Source organism: Rhinolophus ferrumequinum, chromosome 24, assembly GCF_004115265.2.
Source record: "Rhinolophus ferrumequinum isolate MPI-CBG mRhiFer1 chromosome 24, mRhiFer1_v1.p, whole genome shotgun sequence".
Classification (NCBI taxonomy): domain Eukaryota; kingdom Metazoa; phylum Chordata; class Mammalia; order Chiroptera; family Rhinolophidae; genus Rhinolophus; species Rhinolophus ferrumequinum.
The window spans coordinates 8975076-8992720 of record NC_046307.1 but is presented as its reverse complement, the minus strand read 5'-3'; the positions used below and the strand labels follow the sequence as shown (position 1 = coordinate 8992720).

General features: G+C 48.2%; 1 protein-coding gene across 1 annotated transcript; it reads right to left on the bottom strand.

The window, feature by feature from the left end:
• Positions 1-2006: 2006 nt before the first annotated feature.
• On the bottom strand, positions 2007-10074 carry IL4 (interleukin 4). The gene is made up of 4 exons (XM_033096943.1): positions 9738-10074; positions 9413-9460; positions 4455-4586; positions 2007-2102 (listed from the first exon to the last, which is right to left on the bottom strand). Exons 1-4 carry the CDS (start codon positions 9867-9869, stop codon positions 2007-2009), a joined length of 408 nt encoding a protein of 135 aa, XP_032952834.1. The 5' UTR covers positions 9870-10074.
• Positions 10075-17645: the final 7571 nt, after the last annotated feature.

The following is a 17645-nucleotide window of genomic DNA, read 5'->3' as shown; positions in this document are numbered from 1 at the left end:
AAGCGAGGATGAAAAGAATGCTCATTCACTGTTACTAGATCCATATTCTTGCAGAGCACGTCTTTAAAAGGCAAGTTTCAATGACTAGACACTTGGGTTTTTTTCCCTTTAATTTTTTTAAATAACAGCTTTATTGAGATATAACTCATACACTATAACATTCATCCTTTGAAGGGTACTAGTCAGTGGATTTTCATCTATTCACAGGCTCATGCAACCATCACCACTATCTAACATAAGAACATTTCCATCACCCACAAGAAGCCCTGTACCCATAGCATCTCTCCCATACCTGCATCCGCCCAGCCCATGGCAACCAGTATTCTGCTTCTTGCCTCAATGGATAGATGCAATCATAAATACCACATGTGGCCTTTTTGTGTCTGGCTTCTTCCACTTAGCATAATGTTTCCAGGGTTCAGCCGTATTGTAGCCTGTGTGTCAGTACTTCATTTCTTTTTGTTGCCAAATAATACTTTGTGGTATGGACATACTACATTGTGCTTATCCATTCAGCAGTTGATTGACACTTGGGTTTCTACTTTTTTGCGATTAATGAATAATGCTTCTGTGAACATTTGTGGAGAGGTTTTTGTGTGGACCTAACGTTTTCAGTTCTCTTTCAGTTCTCTCCTCTGCCTAGGAGTGGAATTGCCAGGTTGTCGAGTAACTCTGTTTAGCCTTTTGAGGAACTGCCACACTGTTTTCCAAAGTGGCTGTACCATTTTCCAATCAACCCCAGCAATGTCTGAGGGTTCCAGTGTTTCCACATCTTTGCCAACATTTGTGACTGTGTGTCTTTTTAGTTTTAGGTTTTTTTTAATTTTTAAAAATATTTTATCTTTGTGCGCGTGGTCACATAGAGACTTACAATGGAAAGCCAGCAGTCTCCTGCCTTGCTTTCACCCATCCTTATTCCAAATCCTGTTCCCAACAAACCACCATCCCTTTTTCGCTTTTTGTTTTTCTGGTGTCTACCATTGTAATACCAAAGACCTCTTTATTCACTCACTATTGGATTTTTTTCACCTTTTATTTTGAAAACTTTCAAACATGTGTAAAAGGCAAGTAAGTAGTGCAATCATCCGCCATGTACTCATCCCCAGCTACAGCAATCAACTCGTGACCACTCTTACCAACTGTTTTTGATTTATCAACTTCAGATAGTGTATGTTGATTTCCGTAATAAAAAGTGAGGGTTTACCTCAATCTATCCCTTCCAAGTGTTTTATAGTAAATTATTTTTAGATCTTCTATTTCATCTGCAATTTTGAATAAATACTGAACTCTCTTCTTCATCAACCTTCGGCATCATTGCTTCCCTGACCCCCTCACCGAGTGAGTTGGGGATGTTCGTGTTCTACCTCTCTTCCTTTCCTTCTGCTTTTACCTCTCACCTGTTTTCAGCTATGCCTTTTATGTCGTCAGGTGGGTAGTGTTTACAGTCTGTTCTGTAATCACTATTAAGTCTTCTGTGCTTTGTTTGTTGGTTCTAAGACTTGAGAATCACGAGAATTTACATTATTAGCACTTTAAATATTGTTCACAGCAGAGCCATGGAGTGTGCTAGAATTACATTTTTCCCCCTATAGATTCAACATAACAACCCTTGTGCCGATGGGAGAAGGATGTTCTAAACATCCCGTCAATACCTTTTCAATTCTAAGTTATTTGGTAGTCAGTAGGACTCACAAACCCACTCTGCAAGCTCTCTTTTTACTTATCATTTACATCCTGTGTGGCCTTGTATTCTTTAATCATTTTGTGCGTTATGTCCCCAGTTAGAGGGGGGAATCCCTTGAGAGGGAAGCGATCTTTCCTTTTTTATTTGCACACTAGTTTCTCAGTGAATTAAATTGGTTTCCCCAAAAGTTGTCAAGTAAACAGCCAATGCTATTAAATCATGCTGTGAGGTTCTACATATACTTTATTTTATGATGAGTTATAAATATATAAATATTTTTAAAATAAGGCAATTAAAAACTCATAAATTAAAATATTCAGCTTCAACCCTTGGCGTATTTCTTTTTCATCGTCTGCTTTAGCCTTTCCAAGAGTTCTTTCAAGGTGATCTTCTTGGTTTCATTCACAGGGCAGGAGTTCTACAGAAGAAACATTTCATTAGGTTGCATTGCTAAACATTTGAGTCTTGCTGTCATTCCTGGTTACTTGAGTCAAGCTAGTGGCACTTGCCACTTGAACAGTTATCAGATCAGGGCCTCCCGTGTAGCTCGCCTGGGAGTCTGACTCTGTCACTAGCTAGGGCAGTAGGGTTTGCCTGTTTTCGGTGCATTCTTACTCTCCTAGAAATGGTTACTGTACCATCACTATGGGTCTGCCTTCGGGGATGCCACAGTCTCTGGAGAGGTGTGTCACACACAGCCAGGTGCTGCTCGGGAGCGTAACATGAAGGTGGAGGCTCAGACCTGTCCACTACTTTCCTGGGCCTTCTACGGGGCCACCTGGACTGCTGAGACGGGTTCCAGCAGTCCCTTTGCCCTCCTGCGCATTAAACAGCAACACCACAGCTTGGCAGCATGTCAGGTGGAAAGGAGTCCAGATTCCTGCCACCAGGCCACTGTTCCATTTGAATCTTAGCCCTGCCAGTTTACTGATTGCATTGCTTTAGGACAAACTGCTTCATTTATAAAAGCTTCAGTTTCCACCTTTGTAAAATGGGAACAGTAGTGCCCACTTCGTATGATAATTAAGAGGATTAAAAGAGAGAATGAGTGTAATGTCAGCTCCCTATTCCATTACCTTACAAATAAGGTGACAGGCCCAGGGAGGGGATGAATGGCCTTAGATAGCATCCACTGCTGGCTCTCCTTCTTTCCCGCAGTGTCAGTTCTGCCCTCTGTACTAGACTATTCCCATTGGAACATTAACAGGCTGAACATACCCCCACCTTATAAGAACTTGCCTCACTGGACACCGGCCCTTCAGCTGTCGGTCCAGTCCAGTTCTCTGCAACCTTGTAGCAAAACACCTCAAAAGACTTTTCTATGTTCATTGCTCCTTCCTTTTTACTCCTTCCCACCCCATCTCAATGGAAGCCACTTCACTCAGCCTTTCATTCCCACATCCCATTTATATCGGCATCACCAGTGCTCTCCATCGTGCCAAATCCACCGGCCATTCTCGCCCTTCATCTTACTTGACCTTTCAGTACATTTGACACAGGTGATCACGTCTTCCTTCTTAAAAGACTTTCTTCACTTGCCTTCTGGGGCACCGCACACTTCCATTTCCTCCTACCTCACTGGCTACTTCTCAGTGTCCTGCTGGACCCTCCTCTTCCTGACCTCTCTATGTTGGTGCCTCTGGGCACAGTCCTTGGATCTCTTCCTTTCTCTGTGTCATTCAGGTCTAGGACTTTAAATAACATCTTTCTGAGAACTCTTCATTTTATATCACAAGGTCTAACCTCTCCCCTAAGCTTCAGACTTTTAGAACAATCTTCTCAACATCTCCACTTGGCCGTCCAAAAGATACCTCAAAGTTACCATGACCAAAATTGAACTTCCGATCTCCTGCTCAGCCTCCAGCCCTGCTTCGTCCCCACTCTTCCATATCTGTAAACAGCAGCATCCATCCCCCAAGGGCCGAGGGCCAGGAACCAAGTGGTCCCCTTTTCCTCTTTCCCTCACCCCTCACAATGGATCTGTCAGCTATAGTTTTAGTTAATCCCAAATCTAACCACCTCCACTGCTCTCACCCTTTCGAAACCACCACTGCCTTCAGCCTGGATTGCTGCGGCAGCCCCCAACAAGCCGTCTTGCTTCTACGCTTACCCTTATTCAGTCTGTTTACCACACAGTAGCCAGAGGGATCATTTTAAATCAGAAAAATCAGATCGCAGCCTCTGCCCTGCTCCAGACCCAGTGGATATTTCCCCCATACTTGTGGAATCCAAAGGCTCCGCGTGAGCTGATTTCCTACTGAAGTCCCCTTCGCTCACTCTGATCCAGCCACACTGGCCTCTCTACTGATGCTGAACACATGAAGCTCATTTCTAGTGAGGGCTTTTGCACAGCCGGGTGTCCCCTTTGCCTGAAATGTTCTTTCCCATTAGTTATGTGGCCTGTTCTCTCACTGAACTTAAATATCTGCTCAGATGACATCACCAACTACTAAATCAGCCCTCTCCCCTACTTATGTTCTCTATTCCTATATTCTTCTTCGAAGCACTTATCACTGCTGGACATCATGGCATGTTTGTTTGCTTTTCTAACTCCCCTACTAGAACATTCTGTGAGAGCAGGGACTCTGCCTTATCTTTACGACGGTGTCCCCAATGCCTAGCGCAGCACATGGCACCCGCGGAGCCTCAGCCGTACTTGCTGACGAATGAACGGGTTGATTGATGAAGGCCGCTGTCACCCAGGAGGAACACTTAGCAGGGAGAATGCCACGCGCCAGGAGCCCAGCTGTCGGCACACCAGCTTACTTACCATGTTGGCCAACCTGCTGAGGTTCCTGTCAAGTTTGCTCAGGTGTTTCCCAGTCACGTCCTTGGGGTGTGGGGGGTAGATCTTCCGAAGCTCCATTGCGGCCCTGCAGAAGGCTTCCTTCTCAGTTGTGTTCTAGAAAGAGAAATACCACAGCCATGTACCGGCCCTATTTTGAACGTGGCGCAGAGATTTTTCCTTCTGCTTTCTTTTTTGCAGGAGGACACGTGGAGAAGGAAAGTGTGCTCCACTGTGGGTCAGGTATTCAAGGATTCCTGCCATGGCGATGACAGGCTGCTTGCCACAGCCATAAACCTCTGTAAACAACCTCTCCCTGTTTCCTGCAAATGCAGCAGCCTTTCCTCAGAAGCTCCCAATTTCTTTTCCCTTCAAAGGTTTTGCTGAAAGGGTACCTGAATAAAGTCACCCAACCAAGCAAATGACAGAGTGGGCATTTGAATGAAGGACCACCCGTCTGTAGCCCAGGTCCGTTTACAAGGTGCAAGTTGTTCTTTCTGTGGAAGATGCCTGCATGAATTCATAGTCAGATTCTGCTCTCGCTTGTTCCTATAAGGTTTTCCTGGAAATCCTACAGGCTTGTTGAATAAATGGTTGCCCATCCTTTGGCTTGGCCAGTGCTGCTGTGGCCATACTTTCCATTTAGCCCTCCGCATGGGAGATGCAGAGTGTGTAGACACTCAGGGCCCGGTGAGGAGATCAGACATTTCTCCATAGCTAGAGGTGAGTACCAGGGTCAGAGCGAGATGCCCCAAGAGTCTGGCCTCGGGAGATCGGGGAAGCTTCTGAGAGAGGGTGCCATCGGGCTGGGCCTGGGACAGGGCTTCTGTCAGGGGACTTTGACCTTGACATGCGTGGTCAGACCCTCCTTGGAATGCTGGCAGCTCTGCTGTGGGTCTGGCCACGTGGCTCTCCCTGGGGACATTTGGGCCTTAGAAGAGGGCATGAACAAGCGGGGAAGCAGGTCTTGTCGTGAACCTGGGAGGAGGCTGTGTCTCAGAGTGAACCAGGCCTGGCGTGTCCTCTCATTTCCACTGAAGAACAAAGTCACAAAGCCTGGAGAATGGTCTTAAGCTTCAGTCCAATCCAGCTCGGACAAAGTATCTACCCTCTGCCAGGACATGTTCTTAGTCTCTTGCCACTCAGAGTTCATGGGCATCACCTGGGAGCCAGGTAGCAATGAAGAGTCTCCGGCCTCATCTCTGACCCACTGAATCACAAATGTGCGTTAACAAGATCTCCAGGGGATTCGCACGAGAAGAACTGTCCAAGCAGCTTTTTAAGTTCTTAGCAGTCTCATATTTTTTTCTGGTTATCAAGGTGATACATGTTTACTATAAAAATAATATATTCAACAAAAACGAATTCACTCATTATCTCACCAGCCAGGGATAACTACTGTTAATAGTTTGGTCAAACTGTCTTCCCAGGTTTTTTAAATACGATTTTTTGTGGTTTTTTCAAAATAGGGACCAGCTCTGTAGCCTTTTCACACTTCACATATAGTACAAGCATTTCTTAAGTCGCTCAATGGTATTTGGAACATAGGACCGAGAGCTCTGTAGGAACCCATGGCATATGTGGACCCTAACGGATCAACCCCCTATTATTGCAGGTTTTTCTTTTGTAAATAATGTTGCAGTGAATCATCTGTGTAAATCTTGGTGTTTATCTCTTGTTTCTCTAGGCTAACTTCTACAAGCACCAGAATCCCAGACTACCAAAACTTCCCCTTTCTCCTGTGGGGCCCCTGGGGAAGGCCTGTGGAAGGACAGACATATTTAATGAGCTGGCTGGGAGCCCTCCTGGGCCCTGGAGTCTAGTTGGAAATTTAAGAGCCCCGCCAGTGTCTCTGGGCTCAGGGAGTCAGGAATCCTCCCATAAATATGGTGCCCCTGGGGTGAGCAGAGGTGGTGAGACCAAGGAGAAGGCAGCCACTACCGAGTGCAAATGTAGGAGACCTCCGTGTGGCTGGAGGGAGAAAGGAGGTTTAAGAGGACAGAGGACAAGAGCCCCTGTGCTTAGCTTCCATCAAAACCTATAGAGACTTTTCTGACACTGGCTTGGAGCCTAGAAATTAAACTGCCTCTTAGTTTTGCATGTACGGCCATATAATATAGGGAAAAGCCCTGTAAAGATACTTGTGAAAGGACTTCCTAAAGGTAATTAGGATATAATAGGAACTGAAAAGAGTTTGAATCAAATGGAAAAACTTTACAAAAAACCCCACAAAAACTAATTCTAAAGGCCTTTGTAGCTAAGGGCCTTCACGTTTTAGTTCCATTCATATTGAAGCAACAGGATGACACCCCATCTCGACTGCTTTCAGCTGCTTGTCCAGTTCTCTGCTTGTGTGTCTGTCATAGCTCAGGGGCACACTTTGATGACAGCCTAGCAGACCTGCAGTTCAGAACTGCTCAGGAAAAGAGACTCAAAAGGGAGGCCCAGACGCAAGCCATAAGGAAGCCCGTCCCTCAGGGGACTGTCAAAACGGCCGCTTCCTTCTGTGGCAGTAACTCTATTAATAGAGTTCTAACTTGGTTCTTGACTAGCTTCATTCAGGGCCATAAAAATCCAGTCCTATTTGTGCTGTATCCCTTATCTCCACTTTTAGTCAGCCAGAACTGTTTATGAAAAATCCTCTACTTTCACTCAAAAAAAAAAAATATTTGAGGGTTGGCGTAGGGCTCTCTGAAAAATTATGAACTTGAGCTCTCTTTGGTAGGAAATACCTCCAATTAATGGCACACCCAAGAAATCCTCCGTAGACCAGCCTGCTTTTGCTTGCTTTCCACTTTGCTGTTCCTCGAACCACCTTTATTTCAGAGACACCCAGTAGACATTGCCCTGAAGCGCAGGATTTAGATCAGCACGTTCTTGCCAGCAACTGCCTAGAGCAGGATGCTACCCAACGTGGACATACAGGAATTTTTGATCCCCCAAAGAAAGAAAGTTAATACAATGGATTTGGGAAAGATGTTCCTCTTTGGGAACACAAAGAAGTAACTTTCCTTCCCACATACCACCTTTGTGGGTTTTGAAAAGCACAACCTTTCCTTGTTCTGAAATATCCTGATAGATTAGTAAGCAGCGCCGAGTCTTTGAGGAAAAGAAAAGGATGGAAAAATGAGATTGTTAGCCCAGGAGGAACAGAAGCAGGTCGGGGGAAGATACCTGAGGCAGGTCAGAGTGAAGGAAGGCAGCGGGGATTTGTTTTAGGAGATGTCTACCTGTGTGGTGAGGGAAGTATGTGAGAACCCAATGAGGAGGAGGGCCAGGAGTGGGAGGAAACGGCGTGGGCAGGCCTGCACCTCAGCAGGGCTGAGGGGTGGCTGAGTCTTCTAGAGACAGCCCAGGGTGGGGTGGCCGGGCTTGGAGTCTTGGAGGGTTTTGATCATCTCCAACCGCTGGCCCCTCCCTCTTAGAATTACTGCTTCTCTACAACCAGCTTTTGCCTTTAATCAAGAGTTATATCATCTTACAATAACACTTTCCACTAACTCAAGAGTTGGATAGCAACCAACTTTCAAAATCACTTTCATTTCTTCAGATGTGGAAACTGAGGCAAAAAGAGGTGTGCAAATTGACCAAAGGCTACACAGCTAGTTAATAGCAGGACTGGGGCTGACACCGCAGGCTGTGTCACTTTCAGACCCTTAGCACGTTCTTCTTGGGGCCCTGCTGTTGGCTTTGGTGGAGCCCACTCTGCAGTGCAGGCGCCCCCTGGAGAGCCCAGAGCACAATGCAATGGACTCCTGGCTATTTTATATACATATATAAAATATTAACATCACATTCATATATAATTTTATATGTATGTAAAATCTCCAAGTCCTTCTAACCTACTGATGGACAGAGTCTGATCCATGATAAGATTCTGAAGGACAAAATTGTATATGTTCTTATATAATATATTATACATGTATTTTACATAATATTATACATAATTACATTACGCTAGTATATATTAGTGTATATCAGACTCCTGGAATACTCTTAAATGAAATATTCAGGTAAAGACCTGAAGAACAGTTTTCTCACGAAGCCGGACGGGCCTGTTTCATGGCCTGGGTCCTGGGCTATGGCCCTGCCCAACCTACAGGGCTTCAGTCCTGGCCAGGCTGCCCCCTCTGGTACACGTGGAAAGCAGGTGGTTAGGAGACCACTGGTAAATTGAAGCTTTGGGTTTTTCATTCTCAGTTGTGTGTTTCCATGAAAACAGGAACTGAAGTGCACAAAGCTATTGATATGGCTGTAGTCAAGTGTTTGTCAGAGAAAATGCACTATCAGCTGTCAAATCTATCTCCTCCCACTGCAGATAGAGGGGCGGGGGTGAGACGGCACAGGAGGTGGAAAAGCAAGATGCCCGAGCAGCCTGAAACAGGGATGGTTGGTCCCCCACCTGGTAGGATGGTCCGGACCAGGCTGGAGGGCAGTCCGCAGGACAGAGCAAGCCGAAGGTGTCTGGACAGCCACCCCGGAGCCGGTGGGCTGCGGAGGAGGAGGGCTCCGGCAATACCTTCTCTGTTGCCATAGGAAGTCTCTTAGACAAAATGAAAGCTCCCTCAACCTGTAATCTCAATATCTGCTTTTGTGAGAGTATTTTCGGAAATGTACGGGCCGTAAAAATTCTCTCTTCCAACAAGCGTTTATCGAGTGCCTCCTATATTTCAGGTACTGGGCTGGGGCTGCGTGGCTCTGCCTTGACCAGGATCTGAGTTAGGATTACAAGATCCAAGCTATCTCTTACACATCTTCTAAATCGAGTGAAACCAGAAACACCAAAGCATATTTTGAGAGTAAAGATCAGAATTCTCATTATAGTTAATTTGGACCCATTCGCTTTCTGTTAAAAAAACAAAACTTTCCTGTCCAAACAATTATGGGTGGCTCTCCTCTCCCAAGTCAGCCAACTGCCAAAGCAGACCTGGGGCAGTTCTTACCTTTGGGACAGGCAAGACTTCTGCTACAGTCAGCTCCATGTACCGGTCCTTGGTCCACGCAGGAAAAAGAGAGCAAGAGACAGTTACCTCCAACTGTACAAACTACATCCAACCAAGCATCTCTCACTCCCTCGAACTGAGAGCACTTCCTACAATCCCTCAAAGAGGAAAAGTGCCAAGCGAGAAGTCTCTGCTCTGCTCCCCATCCTGCCACCAACCACCAACTACCAACTTCTCTAGAAGCTGCTATGCTCCTCTCACAGTCGAAGAAATACCCACGGCGTCAGCCAACATCTGGAGAGATGGTGCCAGATAGCTTACTCACCTTTGTCTCTGTGAGGTTGTTCAGTGTTTTGATGATCTCCTGTAAGAGGATGAGCTCGCGTCCATGGAGGCAGTTGCTGGTACATGCTAGTAGGCAGACCAGAGCTGGGATCAGTTGGGAGGTGAGATGCATTAATAGGGCTCAATTTGTAATGACAATGTGAGACAATTAGTTTACAAGGTGAAGCTAACAATGCAATTCTGACAAAGATATCTCTATATATAGATTTAAAATTGCTGAAACTGAGGGAAAATGAGTTTACATTGGAAATTTTCATTACACCAGGTTGGGGCCAATCAGCGCCTCTCTTCCAGGAGAAAAAAATGCCTCACAGAAACAGGTAAAATGTTCCTGTGAAATCAGACCAATAGGAAAATGAAACTTTTTTAAAAAATTAACTACAAAGTATCAGCATAGGAAATTACACCATAATTTGCTCTTTAGATTAATCTTATCAGCTTGGGGTTATGCTGGCTTTTTGCTTTGAAGGAAGAGGCCACAGGTGTCCGAATTTGTTGTAGTGCAATCCTCCTAGGGAAACACAGAGTAATATCAAGAAAGCTTGACTTGAATGGTATTTCAACCTGGCTTTTTCCAAGTATGGGTGGCATCTTGGAAACTTTTCTTTTGTGGAAGAGCTGACCTGGGGTTCTTTCTCTGCGTAGAAGGGAGGTAATGACACAGATCCTCTCCACTCCTAGCGCTCAGACAAGCCGCTCTTCCAGGTCGAGGTCTTTGCCAAAGGACAGGTCACACCAGGTGGGGCTTAGTTTGGGTCCCAGCAGGTCCTGAGGTCTTTCACAGTAAGAGGGTCCTACACAAGTTAGGACCATCCCAAAGTTTCAGGAGTGGCCACTGTTTAAATGGAACTTAACTACATGTTCAGCTCGTTAGGAAAAAGAGCCACAGCCTGACTGATTTACAAACCAGCTGTCTGTCAATGCCCCACCGCCCACCCTGCTGCCTGAGCCTGATTTCGGGGACCTGGTGAGGTGCTGAGCATCTGTACTGTTCACTCGGATGCTGCAGGATTCCTGCACCCAAACACTGCACGCTGCTTTCTCCTGGAACCTTCCCTTCCCTTTCCTCTCCACTTCCGTCTCTTGGTTTCTGACCTTCCCCCCTGGAAGATCACACAGAAAACAATCCTGCTAAGGTCGTTCCTGCATTTTGGATCTTGCTACAGTGCCTTGTGCTCTGTGAAGGAGAGGACCTGGCTTATTGTATCAAGGAGGTCCTTCCACCATTTTTAGGATGCGTCCATGGACGGCGCAACAAGTTTGCCAAACTCACGCAATGACTCCTGCCTGACACCAACTACGGGGAGTTGGGTCAGACTTCACAGGTGAAGGGCACAGCCTCTACAAGACCGCCCGCACTTCACACACCAGCTGCAAATTTGGGGGTTGCAGTCCTTGCATATATTGTGACACGATTACCTTAAGGCAACATCTGCCATCTCATATAGATGCAACCAAAAAAGGAAAAGACAAAAAGTTCTTTTCCTTGTGATGAGAACTGTAAGATCTACTCTCTTAACAACTTTCCTCATACACACCATAGAGCAGTGCTAACTGTAGTTGTCATGTTGTAATGACATCCCAGGGCTTTATCTTAGAACTGAAAGGTTGTGGTTTTTAACCACCTTCATCCACCTCTGGTAAACACAAATCTAATTTTTTTCCTATGACTTTGTTTACTTGTTTTTAGATTCCACCTGTAAGTAAGATACAGTATTTGTCTCTGTCTGAGTTACTTAACTTAGCATAATGTCCTCCGGGTCCACCCATGTTGTCACAAATGGCAGGATTTCCTTCCTTTTTAATGGCTGAGTAATATTCCAGTGTGTGTGCATGTGTGTCACATTTTCTTTATCCATTCATCCATCAGTGGACATTTAGGTTGTTTCCATGTCTTGGTTATTGTAAATAATGCTGCAATGAATATGGGGGTGCAGATATTTTTTCAAGTTAGTGTTTTTGTTTCCGTTTGTTTGTGTATGTGTATCTAGAAGTGGAATTGCTGGGTCATTTGGTGGTTCTATTTTTAATATTATGAGGAAACTCCATGTTGTTTCTTATAGTGGCTGTACCAATTTACCATCCCGCCAACAATGCACAAGGGTTCCCTTTGTCATCACTGGCGTTTGTCATCTCCCGTCTTTTCAATGATGATCATTCTAACAGGTATGAGGTTTTGATTTGCGTTTCCCTGACGCTCAGTGATGTTGAGAACCTTTTCATGTACTTCTTGGCCATTTATCTTCTATGGAAAAATGTCTATTTAGGTCCTTTGTCCATTTTTTAAATTGGATTATTTGGGTTTTTGCTAGGGTAAGTAAATCCTTCACTATACAGATGGGTGGAGTTTATGAGAAGGGTAGACAGTTCCTTTCAGGACAGGTAGAGATTTCAAATTCAGGTTAACTTTTATTTGGAGTAAAAGGGTGCATACATATTCCTTTCTTGAGGAAAGGTTCATGTTAAAGCAGGTGTGAACTTGGGAGTGCAGACACACTGGAGGAGTGTCCGGGTGTAGAGTACACCTCTCCACCCCTAGGGTTTGAGGGCAGCTGGAGAGGAGGGAGGTCAGCAGGCTCCTCCTGCGGAGGAGTTGTGAGAGGTGATAGAAAAGCCATCCACATATTCTGCAGTGATTTTTGTGAGCACCTGCCTTCGCTGAGGACCAGACCCCCGGCTGGGCTCTGGGGGCAAAGGTGTGAGTCAGAAAAGGGATGTAATATGGGAACCAGTAGCTCAGAAGCAGAATACAGCTGCTTCTTTCTTTTTTTCAATGGTCGGATGAGACCAGGGGAAAAAGGACTAACTTTCCAGAACATCGAGGAGTGGCCAGAATGTCCCCTCAAAGGGAATAAGGAGAAAATGGACCATGCTTTGCAGTGTGGCACTATGGCAGCTGTGCATGTGGCTGGCTGGGCAGAGGCCAGGAAGGTGGAGGTCAGGGAATGCCGCTCCCAGCCTGCAGGCGTCATGGGCAGTAATGGTCCGCGGCAGGCGGGGTCGGCATCAAGGCTCAGAGAGAAACTGAAGACTCTGTGGGGTATGTCCTGTGTCAGCCATACACCCTCTCCCCTTTATCCTGCATGAGAACTGAGAACCAGCACTGGCCCCGTGGGGCCCCAGAGCTTTCCGCTCAGGCCCTAGAATGTACCAGTTGTAAGCGCTGGGCTTTGACGTTTAGCTAACAAGCCTCCTGTCAACAATGTGATCATGGGCAGATCACTAACTCTCTCTGGGTCTCAGTTTCCTCACCTGTGAAATGGGAATAATGTAACTCCTCAGGGGATTCCTGTGAGGAACGAGTGAGCGATTCCGTGAAAAGTGCTAGGCACTCGTCACTCCATAAAGGGTGGCTGTTCCTGGATGCCTCCATGGCACACAGTGGGCCCAGGCAGCCCAGAAGTGCTGGCTGCTCTGCTTTGTCACTGCGACCTTGGGCACGCCACTCAGCTCCCTCCTTAAAGTGGGGGTGACAGTTATACCTGCCTTGTGAGGTGGTTCTGAGGAATAAACACGTTAATGTTTTTAAAGCAGTGAGGACGGTGCCTGGCACATAGTGAGTGCTCTGTAAATGGCAGTGCTGTTGTTATTATCCATCCCATCTTTGGTTGGTCTGATGACTGTGGTATCTATTAGGCAAACCTGAGTCTGCACAGGGCCAGGGGAAGTTTGGCCAGTGATCACATCCCCACACATGTCCTGCCTGGATGTGTCCCCTTTATAGTTTTTGAGGTCCTATCCTTGTTTCAGGGAGTCACCGTTAGTTGCTACACTGCAGCCCTCACTGATGTATCTGGATTCGATGCTTTCAGGCGGAAAGCATTTAATGCAGGAAAGTAGGCACTTTTAAAATGTTCGGGGTGTGGGTGGAGAAGCAGGCTCCAGGCTGGGCCTAAAACTTTGAAGAAATGACCCATAGGAAGGACCACTACCCTGGAGGCTGCCACTGCAGGTCTGAAGTTCAAGAACACATGCCCGAAGCTGCAATCCAGAGATCCCCGAGCTGCTGCCTCAGCTGCTTCCAGACACCCACAGAATGGCTCCAGGGCTCCCGCTGGAGGGAGCAGGAAGATGGTATCTGCCTCCTGCCTGCCTGCCTTCCGCAGCTCCCTGGAGAACAATTCACACCCAAATTCTAACTTCAAGGGGGCCTGAGAACTGAAGTTGCCAGCATTCAGGGGGAAAGGTATGGAGGCTGAGCAGAGCAGCCTGGTGAGGATTCTCGCCCCACCCTGAGCCTTGCGGAGCTCAAAGCTCCTCTTCCCTCCTCTTCTGTCGGCTGGCAGGACAACACGCAGAAGGAGCCCTTTGCAACGCCTCCTGGGCTTCTTCATGAAAACCAGTCAGAGGCCTCCAAGAGTGTGACTAGTTAGCAGAGACTGCAGTAAGTGAGCCCTCACGGGGACCAGGGGGACCGCACGTGGCGGTGGGTCTGAGGTCCTCGGCAGGGTGGAGCATGGGTGAGGGCCGTGGGTCCTGGAGTCAGCAGGACCTGGTCGTTCTGAGGCCCAGCTCTGCCGCCTGCTCTCGGGGGGTAACAGGGCTGTGGGAAGGTTATATGAGGTGATAAACATAAGGTGCTTGGCGTGATGCCTGGCACTCAGGAAGCCCTTGGTGAATGCCAGCTGCCATCGTCATTATTGCTATAGTTTATGGTTATGATTATCATTGGCTGAATATGCAGGTAAGGAAGAGTGAGAAGTCACAGAGGACCACAGTTTTCTGGCTTGGGGACCCGCTGTTCACGGAGATGGCAGGTTAAGGGGGGAGGAGGTGAGGTGGGGGCCCATGAACTGAGCTGCCTCCCCCTGGGTCCGCAGCTCTGGACACAGACAAGGGACTGGGTTGTTGACACAGAGGGTGAGGAAACCCAGGGGACGAGGGAAGGGAGGAAACCAAGGCCTACAGCACGCCAGCGACACAGGGCAAGGAGAGAACGCAGGCGGACGAGAAGCCTGAGAGGGACACCAGGCCTGAGACAGTCTGGGGGAGAAGTGAGAAGTCAGCAGGGGCAGATGGTTCACAGGGGCAGATGGTTCACAGGGCGGGTGGAATAAGGGCACATGTGCTTCCGCTGGATTTGGTGATAGGAGGTTATCAATGCCATCACAGATACAGCATCTGGAGTGCAGACAGGGCACATAGATGCCCGGCGGGGGTGGGACTCACGCAATGGAAACAGCAGTGTGGATGCTGTGGATGTTTTCGAGAAGGTGTGCTGGCTGCGAGGGGTAGGCGACCCATCACCCGTGATCAGTAGTTATTTTATAAATGACACTCGTTTGAGCACAGGCTTCCCCAACTCAGTAAATGGCAACCCCACCCTTCACGGGGCTCACACCACCATAAAAACCTCCTGTGCTCCATATCTGGTGGGTCACCCAAGCCTCTGCCTTCGTACTGTCTCCAGAAGTGAATGGAAAGCCCGTTTGCATTGGGGTGAGGGAGGGGCCACGAGCTGATAACTGGTGAAGCTGGGCGATGGAGAACCAGGATTTACTTTTGTAGGTGTTTGAAATTTCCCATAATAGAAGATTTTTAAAACTTATATGGATAGAAAAATTAAATACATATTTAATATTCATGTTACATAAAATACATATGTCTGTAATTTTACATGGCCTATGTTCATGTAAGTGATATAGACATAAGTGTATGTTACACAGGTAACGCGCACACACACATTATCTCTGAATCTGACCACATCCCACCCCTCCATGGCCACATCCACTGTCATTTCCCACCTGAGTTTCCACAGGAGCCTCCTAACGAGTCATTTTGCTCCCGCCCTTGTCCCCACTTTCCACTCTTCACGCAGCAGCCAGAGGTGCCACTCCGCCCCCCTCCAGCAAAGCCAGACCCCGCAGCCTCGCCTCCTGCTGCTCCAGTTCTGGCCACACAGATGCTGCTGGAAGGAGCATCCAGCTCCCTCTTGCTCAAGACCTTGCTGTCCCCTCTCCCTGCATGTTTCCCTCTGTTATGCAGAAGGCCTTTCTCCTCCCTCACCTCACCCAGATCTCCAGTGCGTGAGCTCAGCTGGGAGGACTTCTCCGACCTGCCCTCACGACAGGCGGCCCCTGCTGCCTCATTGCCCTTGGAGCACCCACCACCACCTGCACGTTCTGTGTGCTCGTGTTTGTGGGCTCTGTTTTGTTCACCGGGTCCCTGGCGCCTAGAAGAGTGTCTGGCCCCCTGTGAAGGCTCGTGGGTCCTTGTGGAAGGGACAGAGGGGGCTCCACTCCACGATGGGCAGCTGAGACTGGGCCTTCGTCACACCAAGGGACCTCAGGGGCACAGCAGGGACTGGGAGCCAGGGCTGTTTGGACCCTGAAGTCCTTGCCCCAAGCCCCTCCAAAGGGACAAGGGACCAAGGGGAATCTGGATCCAAGACAGGCAGGACTCGAGCTTTGCTGAGTAGATGGTGAAGGAGTCTGTAGACCTCTGGCTTCTCTTTTCTTTGAGAAGCAGATGGACAGTCGTTCTCCTGAGAGAGAGGGAAGCTGGCTGAGGAGACGGCAGGACCTCTCCATCTGTCCCCAGGGCATTGACGTCACGTCAGCCTCAGATCTGGACTGGCAGCCCAGCCTTTCTCATGTCATCCCCGGGTCCCCCTGCCCCAGCCTGGTGGGCCGGGGCTGGATGAAGACCCCCAAGAATGGAGTGCCTTTCCCACTCTTTGGCAACACGGGATCTGATTGGCCCGAGGGTCAAGCCCATAGGAACAGGGTTGCTGGCCCTGCTGGCACCCAGGCCTCTGCAAATGCTTCTGTTCTCCTGAGACAGCTGGCTACGAGGGACTGCACGAGGGGGTGCTGCTGGCCCCTTCCCCCCAGTTGTGATCAGGTCCCTCATGACCAGACATCAATTTCATCTTCTTCTTGTTTTCAATTAAATTTGCCTTTGTCCCCCAGTGGGAAATGAATGAATGTATGCTCATTATAGAAAATGTGGAGAATAGAGATTAGAAGAAAGAAGAGACAATACATGAGAATTTGCCTTTCCAATGTACTGCTGTGGCTCCTGGCCAGGGCCCTGGGCTGGGCAGGGGGCACGGACCCTGTGGCTGGTGTGGTCAGCAGGCCATCAGGTACCGCAGGGCACTCCCCTCTGGGTTTCAGGAAGAGCCATTGGGCCCCAGGCTTTTGCAAGTGACGCAGAGAGTGGAGCTGAGGAGAGAGCGGCTCTTTAATTTTGGCATCTACGTCACGGGTGACCACACCGCAGTGTTTGCCCAGCCAGTGCACAGGCGGGGGCCACCCTGAAGGACGCTTTGAGAATCACTTTCCACAAGAGAAGGCACCATGGAGGGGAAGGGGAAGAGCGCAACAGAAAGTGAGGTCGTAAGTAGAAAACTGCTTCTGGGATCTCGCTGGCCTCGTCATGGGGCCCCCCCACCGGCTGCCGGGAAATCAGTCGATCTGGGAAAGTTTGTTGCAAACCCTTTGCTCTGCTGCTTTGGGTGGAGCCGAGAAATGAAGATAATGAGGCTTTATGAGTTTTCTTTTTCAGAGTAGGAGTGGGCCTGGTGTGTGGGAGTGGGGCGTGACCGTGGATACAGCCACCAGTCTGACACTGGCTTGGCCCTCTAGAAAGACTAGATAACTGGCCAGCGTGTCCCAGGCCAGGCCGCCCCCCGGGGGGTATGGTCAGCCTGGACCAGGCTGGGCCGTCTTAGAAGGGCGTCAGCTGAAGGGAGAAGTGGTTTTTGAGTTTGCTCTAACTGACCAGCTGAATTAAGATCATAAGCAGAAGGAACTTCCCTGTTGATCATAATGAAAAAGTCATAAGCTGATGGACTCGATAAACCCGTCACAAGATGTAGTCCTCCTGGTCCTGAGCAGTGCAGAGGGCCAGCCTCAGACAACCCCCAGGGTGACTCGAGTATTTC